General features: G+C 41.0%; 1 protein-coding gene across 2 annotated transcripts; it reads left to right on the top strand.

Annotated features, from left to right (window-relative positions):
* The first annotated feature begins 8,802 nt into the window (after positions 1-8,802).
* On the top strand, positions 8,803-12,224 carry LOC133919424 (trihelix transcription factor DF1-like). Of its 2 annotated transcripts, none has more exons than XM_062363806.1 (3): positions 8,803-9,001; positions 9,307-9,675; positions 10,383-12,224. In XM_062363806.1, exons 1-3 carry the CDS (start codon positions 8,901-8,903, stop codon positions 11,719-11,721), a joined length of 1,809 nt encoding a protein of 602 aa, XP_062219790.1. In that variant the 5' UTR covers positions 8,803-8,900; the 3' UTR covers positions 11,722-12,224. The 2 variants fall into 2 exon arrangements, with proteins under 2 accessions (XP_062219790.1, XP_062219791.1); XM_062363807.1 differs by having other exon boundaries at positions 8,838-9,184.
* The last annotated feature ends 4,750 nt before the right edge of the window (positions 12,225-16,974 follow it).

Raw genomic sequence — 16,974 nt, 5'->3', positions numbered from 1 at the left:
CTAAAAAAATCAATACATATGCTGTGAATTGTGATGTACTTATGCGAACTATAAGATGTAATGACTTAGTATATTGATGATTAAACTTACTGTTATCTAACTCAAAAAAATTAAATAGAGAAATATGACAAAGCCTGTCACTTCTAAAATATGAGCACAGCGAAAAAATAAACATCTTGTGGCCTAGAAAATGGACCTCATACATAGCCGAAATTAAGCGGCAACTGATGACAGACCTTCACCGATACATGTATATATATCACCTTAGTTCTCAAATAGACATTTTTTTGCGATTACATGCATGATGCACACACTCCACTAGACATGCACACCACACTCATCAGTGGCGGACCAGGATTTAACGATTGGTTATTCAGTATTCATGGCATGAAGATCATGAACTCATGATTCTTGCTATTGTGATATGAGAATATGTGCTCTTTCCAGTTAATAGGCCGAGTGGAGGATGGATATTAGCTTGGACTCATGTTTTGCTAGGTGATCTAATGTATTAAAGCAACAAACAAGTAAGTTGGTTCAATTAGAAATATATATATATATATATATATATATATATATATATATATATATATATATATATAAGAGCAGTATAGCTGCTATATACTTATTTTTTCCAAAAAAGTTAGGTATTCAATTGAATACCTTTGCACCAACATTGGTCCGCCCATGACACTCACATACGTGTGAGTACGTCTCCTATCACATAACTACAAATAAAATAGATATCATTTAAAAATACATGCAATCAAACTTTAAATTCTTTGACCACTACTATACACAAAAGGCATATGATATCAATAGAATTGTCTAGTAAAAATACTTTAAAATAATTATATTGTGAATAATTTTTACTATCATATGTTTTGAATAAGTAATGATCAAAGACATATGTCGGAGATTATGTCAGATGTTGAAAATGACAAGTAAAAGGAACAGAGTGAGTAGATCGAACATGCTATATGTTGCAATGTCAGATCAATCCAGAACTAGGTGCCTTGTCAAATAAGGTATCATGTTTAAGGGTGTTGCTATTGTTTCACACATTAAATTGTGTATTAGACTGGTTGCATTACCATTAACCTATTTCAAATATGTGCCCTGGGGCATCGTTTTTTTTAAGAACTGAAAATTTTCTGCGGACTCATATTTTTTTCAATAATATTCACTTGCCTACAATACACACCTACAGATTCAGCACACTAAGTGTAGCTATTCAAGTGACCAGACTTGATATATGTTTCTTCAATTTTTGTCTCACCATATGTCAATCCGGCAAAGGAATCTAACTTCCGATGTATAAAATGAATCCAAAAAACTTAAATGTAGACACCTATTTTTTTACAGAGCTTACTGTAAGGATCGATGACGTTTTAAAGGAGGTAAATTAGGATATTTAAAACTAAATAGCTTCAAAAACTTCATAAGATAAATCTATATTAATTTATATATAAATATAACCTATGTTTATTTAATATGTTTATTCTACGGTTAAAAAAGTTTGTAACTTATAGTCAATCATAGCAATTTATTTAGGAAGGTAGCCATGCTAAGGTAGATTGAAGGTATGTAAATGTGGAAACGTAAATAATGTGGAGAACGTAAGCTCAGTAGGGGATTTTTCTCCCATGATATCGATAGTATAAACGCTACCCCTAGTACACGTTGGAGCTCCATCAAAGGTATGCTCGTAGTCATTAAGACTCTTCCGGTCACGGCTCTTGAGCTATCAAGGCAAAGTCTCAAGTAGATTGAGACACCAAGGTAAGACCTCACAACAAATCTCTCTTCCGATCACTTATCGTTGTCTTCACTTCGGAGCTTGAGCTACCAAGACAAGAGTCTCTGTATCCCCATATAAGTGTCTTGCTGTCACTCTATACTAAGTCAAAGGGTCAACAAGTATGAGCCGCCAAATCTCATGGTGTCAGCGAGTCACCAAGACTCAAAGTTGCTGGCGTACCACTTGGTATAAGTTAGGATCACTCATTGATCCTCTCTCCAGGCAACAACACATAGCAATAATTCTCTCTAGATCTATTAGCACTAATCACTCACTAATCATATGTTTAATTGCATTGAATGATCACTTTTAGCACTTTGATGATTTAGATATTTTTCTCAAGTGTCTATGAGCTTTTCTGGACTCCAGCACACTCAAATGGCCGAGTGAGGGTATTTATAGCCTCAAACCCACGCACTAGTCATTACCCCAATGATCATAAAAGATAGTGAAACAGGATGATCTGGTGTTAACACCAGGAAAAACAACAGACCATCCGGTGTGTACAACAATACAAATTAGCTGTTGGAACTCCACTCAAACCTAATTATAAACACCAGATAGTCAGATGTAATCTTCAACTTCATCATCGGACTATCCAGTGTGTAGACATGAGCCTGACCGAGATACTTCTTGTTGTTCATTGTCCGGTGTGTATAATCTTCTTATCACTAGATCATCCAGTGTGTACAATTTCTCACACCTCTGAAAAACTTCTAGAAAATACTCCGGTGAAGGCTCTGGTGTGCACTCCTTCTTAACACCGGACCATCCAGCGTGTTGAATTGCAGAACGTTCCTCTAAAACAAAATGCTCCGGTGTTCACACTTGCTAAGCACCGGACTATCCAGTGTACTCTTCTTCTTTTTCTCCTCTGAGTTGAAAGATACTACGGCATGTACAAACTCCAAAACGCCGGACCATCCAGTGTATATATTTTTCCAGAGATTTATCCAATTCAATCAATCTTTGTCTTGGCTACGGTGGTTTCTTCATGTATTGCATACATCAGACATGCTAAGGCATATACTTGACAAACATATTAATCACATTGATTATGTTGTCATTAATCACCAAAATCACATTACATGTCTTAAAATGGCTATGTTCGCTACAATCTCCATAGTTTTGGTGATTGATGACAACACAGCCAAAGCAATTGGCAAAACATAAATGACACTAAATGTAAAGTGCACAAGACTTTACCACTTTGTTTGGATGCATAATAAAAACAAACAATGATAGTAATTGTAAGGGAAATATTCTATCTTTTTCATACCATGCTATTATATTTATTTTGTCCTCCTTTTGTTGCGATCGACATGGAGACAGTTCTTCCCCTTTTGTCACTATCTCTCTTGATCGATCCATGCAAGACAAATTCTCCCCCTTTGTCAACCTTGGCATCCCTAGTCATTTTGCCTTTTTACTTGTTCTTCCACTAGGCATGTCATCTTGCTTTAGTCGTCAAAATTCTCCCACTTTGTCAAAAATCTCAAAAAGGCTAAAAAAATATGTTGATCTCAAGGGAAACATTAGAGCACATGGAAGAGATCTTCATGAACCATGATCCAATAAAATGATACCACTTGTAGGAATCCAATTGAAAGGTATGACACCATTTGAAATGAACATATGTAACATAATTCATGAAAATCACATAATATAGTCTAAACTTCTATATATATGTGCATACATAAGATAAGATCCACTTTTGATGAACCACTTATAGGTATTTGACAATACATGCACACTAGAAAATATATCAAGATAGGAAGTTTAAGTCATATTATACATAAATGTAGCTTAAATGTACAAATAATTTGACAATGATATCAATTGAAGTCTTTAGACATTGCATACCTCCAGAGACTTGTAGATTATTTTATGAGACTACAAAAGATACGATTTGCAACACATGTTAGTCTCAAAATTACAACTCATATGATATGCTCTCCTAAATATGTGCATACAAGTGCCGAATAATTATGAGATACATGCACTTGTCATTAATAATAATGGGAATTTTATCTTCTAGATTAGACTCATAGCACATAAAAGATACCAATAGTAGAAATATGCCATGTAAATAACCTATGACTAATAAACCATATAGGTTGCTCATGAGATAAAAATAAACACAAGCAACCTACCATATGATAAACCTACATTAGACATTACAATTGATTGAAATATGCACATGTAATACTAAACAAGGCAAATGTATTATATGCAAAACAAAATGCATAAATATAAATCTAGCTTACCTATTACCTATTTTACCTTTGGATGGGGAATTTGGGTATATGATGATCAAGATTTTCATCAATACGTTCAATCTTGTACACTTGACTTCGTTACTTGAATCTTCACTTCATCTTATGAGTCAAGTCTCCAAACCCTCCGAGTCGACTTGTAGACTTCAAACCTTGTTTAGAACCCAAACTGATTAGGGTCCCTTCATGTTGGTGATGACTTCCTTAGGCACCCAAATAGGTTGATTCCACCTCTAATCCTTTCTCTCAACTATGTGTGCAACCACTTTACCATTATCCTACTTCTTGAGCCTGTAGTAGTTGCTCTTAGTCTTGATCTTGTGGTTAGGTTTGGTGTAGAAGTTGGAGGTCTTGTTTAAAACGTTCATTGTATTTTTCTTTTCTTTGGTCTATTTCTTGACTTGCTTGCATTGGAAGGATTTGTGACCTTCTTGATGACACTTGAAATATGTCATGGTGGACCCCCTCCATAAGCTTATTCACCATATTGTCATGGTTATTTTAAAAGGGCTGGATATGATTCTTACACTTTAATCTTGCTAAGTCCTTCTTAAGTTTCTCAACTTCTTGCTCGAGCCTATAATTTTTTTTACAATGAGATTGTTACAAGATTCTACAATAACATTCTCAACACGTATCTCATTTCAAAGGGGTGAGCTAGATAGATCAATCAAATTATCACAAGAAGTAGAAATATTTACCTGCGATTAAAATTAAAGAGAGAAGTAGATTGCTTCAAAAAAGCCTTAGGTTGAGATTCAATGCCCTCAAGTTTTGCCTTAAGCTCTTCATGCTCTTTATTTAGCAATTCAAATTTGCTCAACAATTGTTTATAATTGGAAACAAAAGAAACATGAATATCATTAAGGGCATTGAATTTCTTAACTTCTTTAGCATTTTTCGTTAAGACCCTTTGTTACTCATTGATCAATTCAAGAATTTCTACTTGAGAGGTTGAATTCTCATCAGATTCATCATCACTTACATCGCTTTACATACATATGGTCATAAGGCACTTGTGTGATGATGAATTTGAGGAAGAGCTTCTCTTGGAAGAGTGGATGGTGAAGCTCTCATCACTTGAGCTTGAATCTTCATCTTCACTCACTCATCTTTTTATGTTTGTAAATATTTTGCCTCTTCCTCTTGTCTTCTAATTGTTCTTGGTCTTCTTCTCCTTCTTGATACAATCAATTATATTGACCAAGTCTTTCATGTAGATTGGATAATTAATCTTGGTGTCGATCCTCTTGAGGCTCTTCTCCAATCTTCAGATGAGCTTGGCGATCTTGTGATCCATTTCTTCATCGCTTGATGTGTTTTGATCATCTTTTTCACCGCTCTACTCATCTATATCACCATCATCTTCGCTTGAGCTTAACTCTTGCTCTTGACTTCTCATCTTCATGTGTGGGTAATGGGTTTTCTTGCTTGTGAGAGTAAAGTTCTTGACGTCGGATGAGGATGGACTTTCAACCTTCATGTTCGTAGTTATCTCATGGGCAGTGATCTTGTCGGGAACTTGGTTTGAAGTTATCTTGCTAATGTTGTTGTATTCACAGATGATGGAGATTATCAACTTGTACTTTAGAAAAAGACGCACGAAATATTCTTATCACCACTTGTTCATCTCTAATTGGCGTCAAACCTAGCTTATTGATCTCATTGACAAAAATATTCAAACTTGAGTACATGTTATTAGCACTTTTATGGATAAATTGTTTAATGCTATTAAGTTGAGAGACTAGCACATGATATTTCTCATTGCGTATATCATTTGTGACTTCATGTATTTCAATAAGATTAGTCCAAATATCATGGGCATTGGTGTGGGAATAAACTCTGTTAAATGCATCAATGCTTAGAGATGATAAAATGATAATCTTTACTAAAACATCGAGTTGCCTCTCCTTGTTTGTGACCCATTCCTTCATCCTTTCCTCGGGGGCTCTTCAAATATCTAAACCTCTAGCTTGCAAATAAACTATCATTATAATTTTTCAATGAAAGAAGTGAGTGCCTTCAAAATGTGAGCACTATCGATATCCATCATAATCCCGGACGTCAAAACTCACTAGGCGGTAAAACCCAACCAATCAAATTGAGACCATGACTCAAATGCCACTTGGATTGACGTATCCTTATAAAAGGTGTGAGTATAAGGATCTGATACCAATTGTAAGGATCGATGTATTTTAAGATGAGGGGGTGAATCAGGACACTTAGAACTAAATGGCTCCAAAAACTTCATAAGATAAATATATATCAATTTCTATCTAAATATGCTCTAGATTTATCTAGTGTGTCTACTCTACTGTTAAAAAAGATTTACAACCTATAGCTAATTCTAGGAAACTACTCTAGGATGGTAACCATGCTAAGGTAGATTGCAAGTACGTAAATACGAAAACGTAAATAAGGTAGAGAGCACAAACTCAGCATAGGGGATATTTATCTCATGATATTGATGGCATAAACGTCATCCCTAGTCCACGTTGGAGCTTCTCCAAGGATATGCTCCCGGTCGTTAAAACTCTTCCAGTCATACCTCTTAAGCCACCAAGCTACCAAGGCAAGGCCTCAAGTATGTTGAGCCACCAAGGCAAGGCCTCACAACAAGCTTCTCTTCCGGTCACTTGTCGTCGTCTTCATTTCAAAACTTAAGCCACTAATGCAAGAGTCTTCGCATCACCGTACAAGTATCTTGCCACCACTCCACACTAAGTCGAGGGTCAACAAGGATGAGCTGCCAAGGCTCATAATGCCAGTAGTTACCAAGACTTCAAGGTGCCAATGTATCACTTAGTACAAACTATGATCACTCCTTGATCATCTCTTTGGGTAGCAACACCTAGCAATAACTCTCTCTAGGTCTATTAGCATTAATCAATTAGTAATCATGTGCTTAATTACCCTGAATGATCACTTTTAGCACTTTGATGACTTGGATATTTTCTCAAGTGTCTATGAGCTTTACTGGACTCCAGCACACTCAAATAGCCGAGTAGGGGAGGGGTGTATTTATAGCCTCAAACCTGCGCACTAGCTGTTGCCCCAATGGTCACAAAAGATAGTGAACACCGGATAATTTGGTGTTAACACCAGTACAAACACTGAACCATTCGATGTGTACAACATACAAACTAGCTGCTGGAACTCCACTCAAACCGATTTGTGAACATCGGATATTCCGGTTTAGTCTTCAACTTCATCACCGGACCATCCGGTGTGTAAACCTGAGCCTGATCAAACCACTTCTTGTTGTTCATTGTGCGGTGTGTGTAATCTTCTGGTCATCGGACCATCCGATGTGTACAACTTCTCACACCTATGAAGAACTTCTCGAAAATGCTCCAGTGAATCTTCCGGTGTGCACTCCTTCTTAATACCGGACTATCTGATGTGTTGAACTACTGAATGTTCATCTGAGACAAAATGCTCTGGCGTTCACACTTGCTAAGCACCAGATAATTTGGTGTACTCTTCTTTTTCTCCTATGAGCTGACAGATACTCCGGCGTGTACAAACTCCAGAACATCGGACCATCTTGTATGTGCATTTTTCTAAGATTTGTCCAGTTTAATCAATCTATATCCCGGCTACGGTAACTTCTTTATATATTGCATCCATAAAACATGCTAAGATATATACTTAATAAATATATTAGTCTCATTAACTATGTTATCATTAATCATCAAAATCACATTACATACTAAAAGGACCATGTTCGCTACACTTACATATATTGTGCGAGAGATACATAAAACTATACAAATACTCCATTTTTTTCCATACAACAATGTTATTTACACAACTTTCCATAGATTATTGGATCTTTTTACAATTTCCATAGATTATTGGGCTTTTTTACAGAAAGATGTGTGCTGGCCAAATGGATGTACATACCAGGGGAAGATTTGCCCTGAAGTAAACTTCTCCATTTAGACCCCACCGCTAACGAATACTACCTTTTATATCATCGAACAAGAGGGGGTGAAAACAGGGACATAGCAACATTTGTTTGAGCCTGATTTCCAAGAAGGTTTTGGATTCGGCAGTAACTTTTTCCCTATTCTGATTCCTAAAAAGTAGGTTAAACCCCTATATATTCCAATCAAAGAAAATATTTTGTTTGATGGCATCTGTCCTCCGGTATAATGCATTTCTTGTGTAATACTCTCTCTGGTTACAAATACGTGATATTTTGAACAAGACATGGTCTTCAATATATAATTTTGATCACTATTTTTTATTAGGATATGCTTATAAAATTCAATAAAATGATGATGTCATAAAAGGATTTTTGAAGACAAATCTACACAAATGATTTTAATGTTTCGAAACTAAATATTTTGAAAGCTATTATTAGTCCAAGTTTTAAAAATTACACTAAATTTTGTCCAAAGTCATATTTTTAGGACCGGATGAAGTTCTTTTCAAACGGATCCATAACTGAAACATAATTTTTTTTAAGCATATATGCCTTTTTGGTTGATAGAAAGATAAATCACATTACCTATCTCTACGTTTACGAAGTGATATCAAGGGATCGAAACATAACTAGATTTCTATTTTAATGAAATCGTATAATGTTACGAAATCTTGTGCGGAAGATACATACGCATACTCTTCGAGAAGTAATATCGCATTCCTATCTTAGAATATATAAAATGAGTACGGAAAACTAAAATGTAGACATCTCTTTTTTCCGAAGCTTACATATCTTGAGTGGAGCGTACACATGTACCATACATACCCCAGCCTCCCCTTTGGAGAGGCGCTTGGCTTTCTCTGGCTGCCCTTTTGCCCCTTTCAAGTAGTCGATGACCCCATCCCAACCCTTTCACCACTGTCTCTCTTCCTCCTTCCCTTTGCTCGACTGCCCCTCATTTCCAATTCCCTCATACCCGTCGTCAAAGGCACCGTAAGTCCCTATTCTTTCTCGCGACACTCACCATCTCTGTGAAAGAGAGAGACGGGAGGGAAACAGAGACTGAGAGCTATAGGTTTAGAAGCAAGAATTGGGGACTCAGAGAGATGATTGTAGAAGCAAGAGTTGTCCACAATTCAGTGCTTGAACTGCTCTCTTAGACAGTTGTAGTTGCTGGTACGTACTTGTAGGAGACAAGAGAAACGTTGGCAGTGGCAGTACTGGTTGAGTGATACTGCAATTTTCTATGTCTATTACCTATCCCAGTCTAGATCAACAGAATTTTGTGTTTTGGGCAGGAAAAGAAAGGTGGTGGCCATGCTGTACCACTATGGTGGCGCAGTTCCGTTCTCGCTGCCGCTGCCGCTGCCGACGCCGACTGAGCCCGTGTCTGTCATCAGCATCCCGCGGCCGCCGATGCAGCTGCAGCCGGCGGGGACGAGTACTTTCGAGGAATTGCCAGCCGACGGCCCTGGCGGCAGCGCGGCCGGCAACCTCCAAGACGACATGCCGACCGACGTCGGCGCCAGCGGGGCTAAAGCGTCCGGCTCCGGCGGCAACCGGTGGCCGCGCGAGGAGACGCTGGCGCTCATCGGGATCCGGTCGGAGATGGACGCCGACTTCCGGAACGCCCCCCTCAAAGCGCCCCTCTGGGAGGATGTCGCCAGGTAAGAAGAAGCCAGCGAGCCGTAACTTTCCTCTCTTCCCAGCTGCGGAATGCGGCTAACGGTTTCACCTCCCGTCCCGCGTACTTGGTGAAATGATGAGGAGCTATCCTGTCATCTTTACCTCTGTTTCCTGCTTTTCCCAGCTCTTTTGCCGTAATGCTCCTCGATTTCTGTGAGATTGGAGCGTAGTGAAGTGGTAGGTGTAGCGCAGGCGGTAGGAATCTCGGCGCTCGGGAAGCCGTATGCCACGGCGTGAGTATCAGTGCAGGACCAGGCCGCCACCCGCACAGACATGGCAGCAGCTGCAATCTGCACTGTATTTTATTCTATTCTTCTCTTCCTTTTAAAACACTTCGATCGATGCACTCATGTTCCTGGGGGAAGAAGGAAGGAAGCATTTCGCTGCACCTTAAACTTGACCTCATCACATATCTGTTGATTCCTAATACTGCGTATGCGCACCTCCATCGCTTTGTCCGTCTCCTTCCAATTCCTTCCGCGTCCAGTTTCTTTCAGGGAAAGAAGAAATATCCTGAAAGAAGAAATATTTCCAAGTTTTGACTCATCTATTCCACCCTGCTAGATGAAAGATACTTCTCCGTACATGCTCCATAGTCATGAGTCATCAACACTTCATTACTTGTTTGTTCAGGCGTGAAAGCAAGAAAGAGCTAACAGGTGCGGCCGTGTTGGGAGACATTTTGCAGGAAGCTTGCGGGGCTGGGATACCACAGGAGCGCCAAGAAGTGCAAGGAGAAGTTCGAGAACGTGGACAAGTACTACAAGCGCACCAAGGAAGCCCACCGCGCCGGGCGGCAGGACGGCAAGAGCTACCGCTTCTTCTCGCAGCTCGAGGCTCTGCACGCCGCGACCCCGCAGCAGCAGCAAAGGGCCACGGCCATGACCACGGTGCAAGCTGATCATCAGTCGTTGGCAACAATGGCATGGACGACACCCCCTGCGGCGCTAGCGCCACCCGGCGCCAGCTTGCCGGACCTCAGGTTCTCGTCGATGTCGGGGTCCGCGTCCGAGTCGGACGACGAGTTTGACAACGACGATGAGAGCCTCGGCAAGGGCGAGAGCGACTGCGGCGGGTGCGACAAGGAGATGATGGCGCTCTTCGAGGGGATGATGAGGCAGGTCACGGAGAAGCAGGACGCGATGCAGCGCGTGCTCCTGGAGACGCTCGAGAGGTGGGAGGCGGAGCGCACGGCGCGCGAGGAGGCGTGGCGGCAGCAGGAGGTGGCCCGCATGAGCCGCGAGCAGGAGCAGCTCGCCAGGGATCGCGCCGCCGCAGCCTCCCGCGACGCCGCTCTGATCGCGTTCCTCCAGCTTGTCGGCAACGGGCAGCCCGTGCGGCTCCCTCCCGCCAGCGCCATTGCCGTGCCCACTCCAATGCCTGACCGCTTCCCTCCGTTGCCACACCACGACGCGGCGGCCATCTCGCTTCAGCCAGTGCGCGTGCCGCCCAAGTCGGAGGAGGCCTGGGCGTGGGCAGGAGGCAAGAGCAGCGGGTCGACGTCGTCGCGGTGGCCGAAGGAGGAGGTGCAGGCGCTGATCCAGATGCGGACGGAGAAGGACGAGCAGTACCATGACACGGGCCCCAAGGGGCCGCTTTGGGAGGACATAGCCGCCGGGATGCGGAGGATCGGGTACAACCGGAGCGCGAAGCGGTGCAAGGAGAAGTGGGAGAACATCAACAAGTACTTCAAGAAGGTGAAGGAGAGCAACAAGAGGCGCCCCGAGGACTCCAAGACCTGCCCTTATTTCCACCAGCTCGACGCCATGTACCGCAAGAAGCGTTTCGCCGGCAGAGGAGGCAACACCGGCTCCGGCACCGCACCCAATATGGCCGTTGTTGCCGCCTCTGGGCAGGAGAACCTGAGCCAGCGCGAGCTCGAGGGGAAGAGCATCAACGATGTTGACCAGCGGAGCACCGGTGCAGCAAGCGTGCATGCTACCGCTGGCAAAGGCGAGACGGCACCGACGACCGCCGCGCTTGATGACGGCCCCCAAAACAATGTGATCTTAGAACGTTCCGCGTAAAGGTTTCATACTTGTAAGTCAATTAATTGCACGCAAGCTAAATAAGGATTGACGCTGCACACAGAAGGCAGAAGACATTGTGAGGGACACAAATGTGCAGCTCCAGCAACACGAGTTCACAGAGGTCAGAGGACGAGACGGACAGCGACGACATGGGAGGCAACTACACTGATGAAGGCAACAATGAAGACAAAATTCAGTACAAGATGAGCTTCCAGAAGCCTAATGTGATCGGGAGCAGCGGCGACACCCCTGCACCACCATAGACGACTGCGGCAGCGACGAGTTCAGCTGCCGCAACAAGCAGCACCTTCTTTGCCATTCAGTAGACGGCAATGAAGCAGGACCGGTGCCAGGTGACCAGCATCAGTGGCATCACCGTCTTCATCGGCCCATAATCACAAATCTATTACATATATTAAAGGGTCAAGATTTGAAGCAATTTGAGGGGCTAATTTACCGTAGCTATTGTTTATGTAGGTTACATGTATGTGTACATATATATATATATGGATAAGTATGTGTATGCATATATGTATATGTACATGCATGTGAATGTATACGTACATATATTTTTTTTTGCAAAATTTCAGAAAAATAGCGAAAGTAATAATAGTTATATTGATAAATCGGCTAAAATAATCTAAAATACATAGGAAAATATCTAAAACTCAAAAAAAATATGAAACAAATTTATTTAGGTTCGTATTACTGTCATCTACATGTTAAAATTATGTATATGCATGAAAGTACCACTATTTTTTTCATAATTAAATGAATGTGTTAAATATTGATAAAGTCATAAATAAATATTGAGATGCCCAAAATTGGTGAATCTAATTTTTTAGTCTTTTTTTATCATGCTCTGTGCAACAACAAAAAATAGGCCTGACATAGGCGCGTCAATCAGCCTAGTTATACTTGTTCTTCCTGTTGACATCATCTAAATACCACTTATTTATTTGTTTCTGTAATAAGTACCCAATCATGAAAAAACAACAACAAATAAGACTGAAAAACAGAGGAGGTAAGACGCTAAAAAAAGTAAATTTTAAAACCCTACAACTATTTTGACATATGTTACAGAAAACTAAACTTCTGATACCCATTTCAAAAATCTATAACTATTTAACACATGTTGCAAAAAAAACTATAAATTTCTCACTGTGAGTCCACCTATCATCCTCTATGACATGTAATAGAAGGATTAATTATAGGACCATCTATTGCCAGAGGATGACAGGTGGGCTCCGGGTAAAAAAGTTGTAGTTTTTTGCAACATGTGTTAAAATAGTTGTATGTTTTTAAAATAAGAACTAGAAGTTATAGTGTTTTGCAACATGTGTCAAAATAATTATAGGTTTTTAAAATTTACTTAAAAAAGAAAGAATATTTTATATTAACATAGGTCATGTTATACTTTAACCTATTTTTAACAATTGTACATTCATGCGAGTGTATTAACTTTCTGTAATCCTTTCTGATACAATTTGATCAGAAATTTGGAGCAAGGAAGTAGGAATTTGTTTCGGCCATAAGTGGCATTTGCTTTTTTGAATCTTTCAGCAAACATTTTGTCGATTCCTGTTGCAGTTACGCTTAGGCTCCGTTTGGATAACATGTACTGGGCATGGAACTTATTATTTTTGTATATTCTTTTGCGACTGACAAAGGTGGAATTTGTGAATTGGAATCGAGTTCCATACAGTAGGTAGTTTGGTTACTTGCAATCCTTTCTTGACTCGTTAGCATTGCTGTAGAAAATCTTATTTCCACAATGGTAAGCTGTGGAAATGTGCTAGATTTTATCATCTGCGTGGAGGGCATTGGGTAATTCCTCCTATTGGTAATTTCAGTCTTTCTGAGATGTTTTATAGTGCTTACAAATTGTGAGGACAATTCCTCTGTAGTAATCCGGCGCTTAGTATTAAATGGCACCCACGTGAAGGTACTCCAAACATAGGACGTGTGTTAACTTAAAAATAGGATAGAAGGTCAGGTTTGTTTGTAAATTGCTAGGTAATACTTGAGCCCTATTTGGGAAGCCCCGGGCCTTACCTAGGGTTATCCACGCACGCTTCGCACTTAGGTTGGGAAATCACCTCCCGAAACTAGCAGCTCAGGAGCGTCCTGAAATTAGGAAGCCTCTAAGAAATAAGAGAAGAGGTTATTTCGCTATCAATAAAAGCCGGGTGTGACAAAAAAGCTAAGGGGATTTGCCCTCAATATTGTGAACTATATCGACTGCTGTGGCTCCTCCAAGTTATGCCAGCCCAAAATCAAAATCAGATACCAGAAAAGAAATATTGTCAAGTGTCAAAATCAAAAGCACATAATTATTTTGTTTGAAATGGAAGACATTTGTCAAGGGGGCGATCCTAAAGTCACAATAACAAACATATCTCTAAGCGTCATGAAGCTGCATGTATGAGCCTCGTTTTGTTCAGAACCTTTTTCATGTAAAAACAGATAGCTAAAAAGAAACGGCGATGATATACTACAGTAGTCTGAAAACGGCATTGATCTCAGTCAGACGTGATTCTTTTTCTTCCTAGCGTCTTCTTCCTCTCGCTTCCGCTTGACCACCACGTGTTGCCGAAGCTCGCCTGCTCTACCCTCCTCTCCTCTCCTCTCTGGCAGCATCATCACTGCCAGATTCGTGGGCACCATCCCTGCCACACTAACCCGGCTCTATCAGGGTGTCGACTTGCCTCCCTTGCCCCGACACCGCCCAACTGCCCGTACTCCAGCGCCCACGGCAAGCGGCATCCCCGTCACCCCGCCCCCGCGTCCGCCATTATCTCCAAGCCATCCTGCCTGTTGGAATTGATCTTGGCACTCTAACGTACCACAACAGAACGAGACTGAGATAAGGGTGAGTCCAACTCCCCAATAGCTCTCTGATCGGGAGCCCAACCAACCAATAGTTACGATCCCACCTTGCTGCGCCATATAAATCGAAGGGGGAGTTCGACGCCCATGCGATTACAATTCTCACGTTAGGTTCAACCTTCTCCCACATACGCTAACCTATCCGATCCTAAGAGGGTGCAGTTTACATGGTGAAAGCCACCGCCGCCGCTTCGGGATCGTCTCTACGAAGCTCTCCCTCACGTCGGCCACATCTGCACCGAGCTCCTCCTCTTGCTGGCACTACATCAACATGCTACACCAACTCTCCTACGTTGATAGCTCTTCATTCCCATATGATGGTGTCACCAAACAACAGTATGTCCTTATGCTTCCCCAATTAGGTGTGTCTAATACTAGGGTTAATGATCATGTGAATTAAGACACGTATTATTGTTAACAATGGTATTCGAGCCAGATTACCCCCTAATCAGACCCAATTAGGCTTAATTATGTTCAGATGACGTCAATTCATGAATAATTAGGTTCAATTATGTCAATTGGTGATCAATTAGTTATAATTGTTCTTGGTTTAAGTTAATTGGATATCAATTAGATGTTTTCAAGTCCAATTAGGATTATGATCAATGCAGTTAAGCTTTTGTCATGCGCATATGTTAAAGTTTTTGGTCAACATGTTTTGGATTGATCAATTTTGATTCCTATTTGGCCTCGTTTTTACATCGAGTTGATTAAGTTTAGTCTAATTCATGTTCAACCGGTTCAATTAAAGTTCAATTAGACTTGAATTAGTTTTTTCATGTATCTATATGTGTTTGTGTGTAGTTTTGGGACTCGAGATTGGATTATTGGGCTCAGCCGAGGTCCTTTTTGTCTCGGATAGAAGCAAGAAGGAGGGGAATTAGGCAAATATGAAACCCCAAGTTAAATCCCCCCTCCCCAAATTCCGGAATGCCCTAACCCCCAATCCTAGAATCGTGACCCTTAAATCTTGAATCAAGCTCAAGAACTAGAAGATGTCTTACACATATGGTCGATGTCGTCGCTAGGGCCGCCGCGAAGCTCCTCTAATCATCTTCATCGTGCAAGGATACCATAGCTTAGCTTGCACTGATAAGGGCGTGACTCCCTCGGATACATACAAGGTGTATTCGTTTCTTATTGTTCATATTTTCTTTGTAACTATGCAGGTGAAACTGTTGAATAACTGTTTGTCTGCATAGTAGCTAGCCAGATCTTAAAATAGATCTAAGTAATAAGTGACGGGTGATAATAATACTTATCACTTCTTATTTGTTACAAGTGACGGTTCATATTACGATCCTTCACTTATGACTGGTCCAGAGAGACCCGTCACCTTTTCTAAGTTATAAGTGACGGATCGTAACATAACTCGTCACTTATGACTCGTGTAGAAAGACATGTCACTTATGACTTGGTTAGTCATTACTCGTCACTAATATTATAGATGACGGGTAATATTATGACTCATCATCTATTACCTGTTATATGTAACAGGTAAATATCTGGTTCCGACCTAAGACGACATAAGTGACAGATCGTGTAATGACTTGTCACTTATGTGTGTCTCTTTTGTCTAATTTTTACATAGTGTATATCTTGTTTGATTTCTTTCTACTTGTTCACTTGAGCGCTTTAGCACACAAGATACGATGATTCACTTGGTAGTTCATGAAAGGTCGATTAGGTCATAGATTCGGCTACTACAGTGATTTAGGGGGGGGTACTGTTCACGTACTGTAGCAACTCCAGCAGAATCGGTACCCGGTGATACATTGCGCTACAGTACTACGGAGAGAAAATGGGTCAGTAAATCTGCGGAGCTACTGTAGCATCCGTAACACTGTAACAACACTGTTCACAAAGATCGGCAGTGGGCCCGTAGGAAGAAAACAACGGTTTTACTGTGGCAGTACTGTAGCATTACTGTTCACAGAGGCTGACAGCGGGTTCGGAGAGAGAGAAAGAGGAGTAGAAGGTAGAAAATAGGGTAGCTGCTGGAGATGAAAAAATAAAGGATGCTGTAATAGTGTTTTTGAGGATGAAAATTTAAGGTAACTGCTGGAGATGACCTTAGTCCTCATGTTAACTTGTGCCTTGTTGTAGCTTACTGCAGGTTGCATCCTGCTATGTAGATCCATAGCTTCATCAGTGTCTCTTTTTAGTTGTTACTACTATAGGTCGTGATACTCCACCATTTATAGCACCCACAACTTGCTCACGTGCGTCTGTCTGATGTCATGACCCTGAACCACGTAGAATCTGATTTTTAAATTTTCCTAGCAAATTCAAGAAAACATAGCACCTCACCCATTGCGAGGTGCACATTCCAAGCCTGGTTCCTGCATTCTTACCTGCTAA

Source organism: Phragmites australis, chromosome 5 (genome assembly GCF_958298935.1).
Source record: "Phragmites australis chromosome 5, lpPhrAust1.1, whole genome shotgun sequence".
Lineage (NCBI taxonomy): Eukaryota > Viridiplantae > Streptophyta > Magnoliopsida > Poales > Poaceae > Phragmites > Phragmites australis.
The sequence above is the reverse complement of the archived record's forward strand: the minus strand, read 5'-3'. Positions and strand labels throughout refer to the sequence as shown.

Excerpts from the sequence above, each read along its gene's own strand:
- LOC133919424 (XM_062363806.1), top strand. The coding sequence starts at position 8,901 with ATGACCCCATCCCAACCCTTTCACCACTGTCTCTCTTCCTCCTTCCCT. Across the intron at positions 9,002-9,306 it reads TACCCGTCGTCAAAGGCACC|GAAAAGAAAGGTGGTGGCCA; the intron begins GTAAGTCCCTAT and ends TGTTTTGGGCAG. Across the intron at positions 9,676-10,382 it reads CTCTGGGAGGATGTCGCCAG|GAAGCTTGCGGGGCTGGGAT; the intron begins GTAAGAAGAAGC and ends GACATTTTGCAG.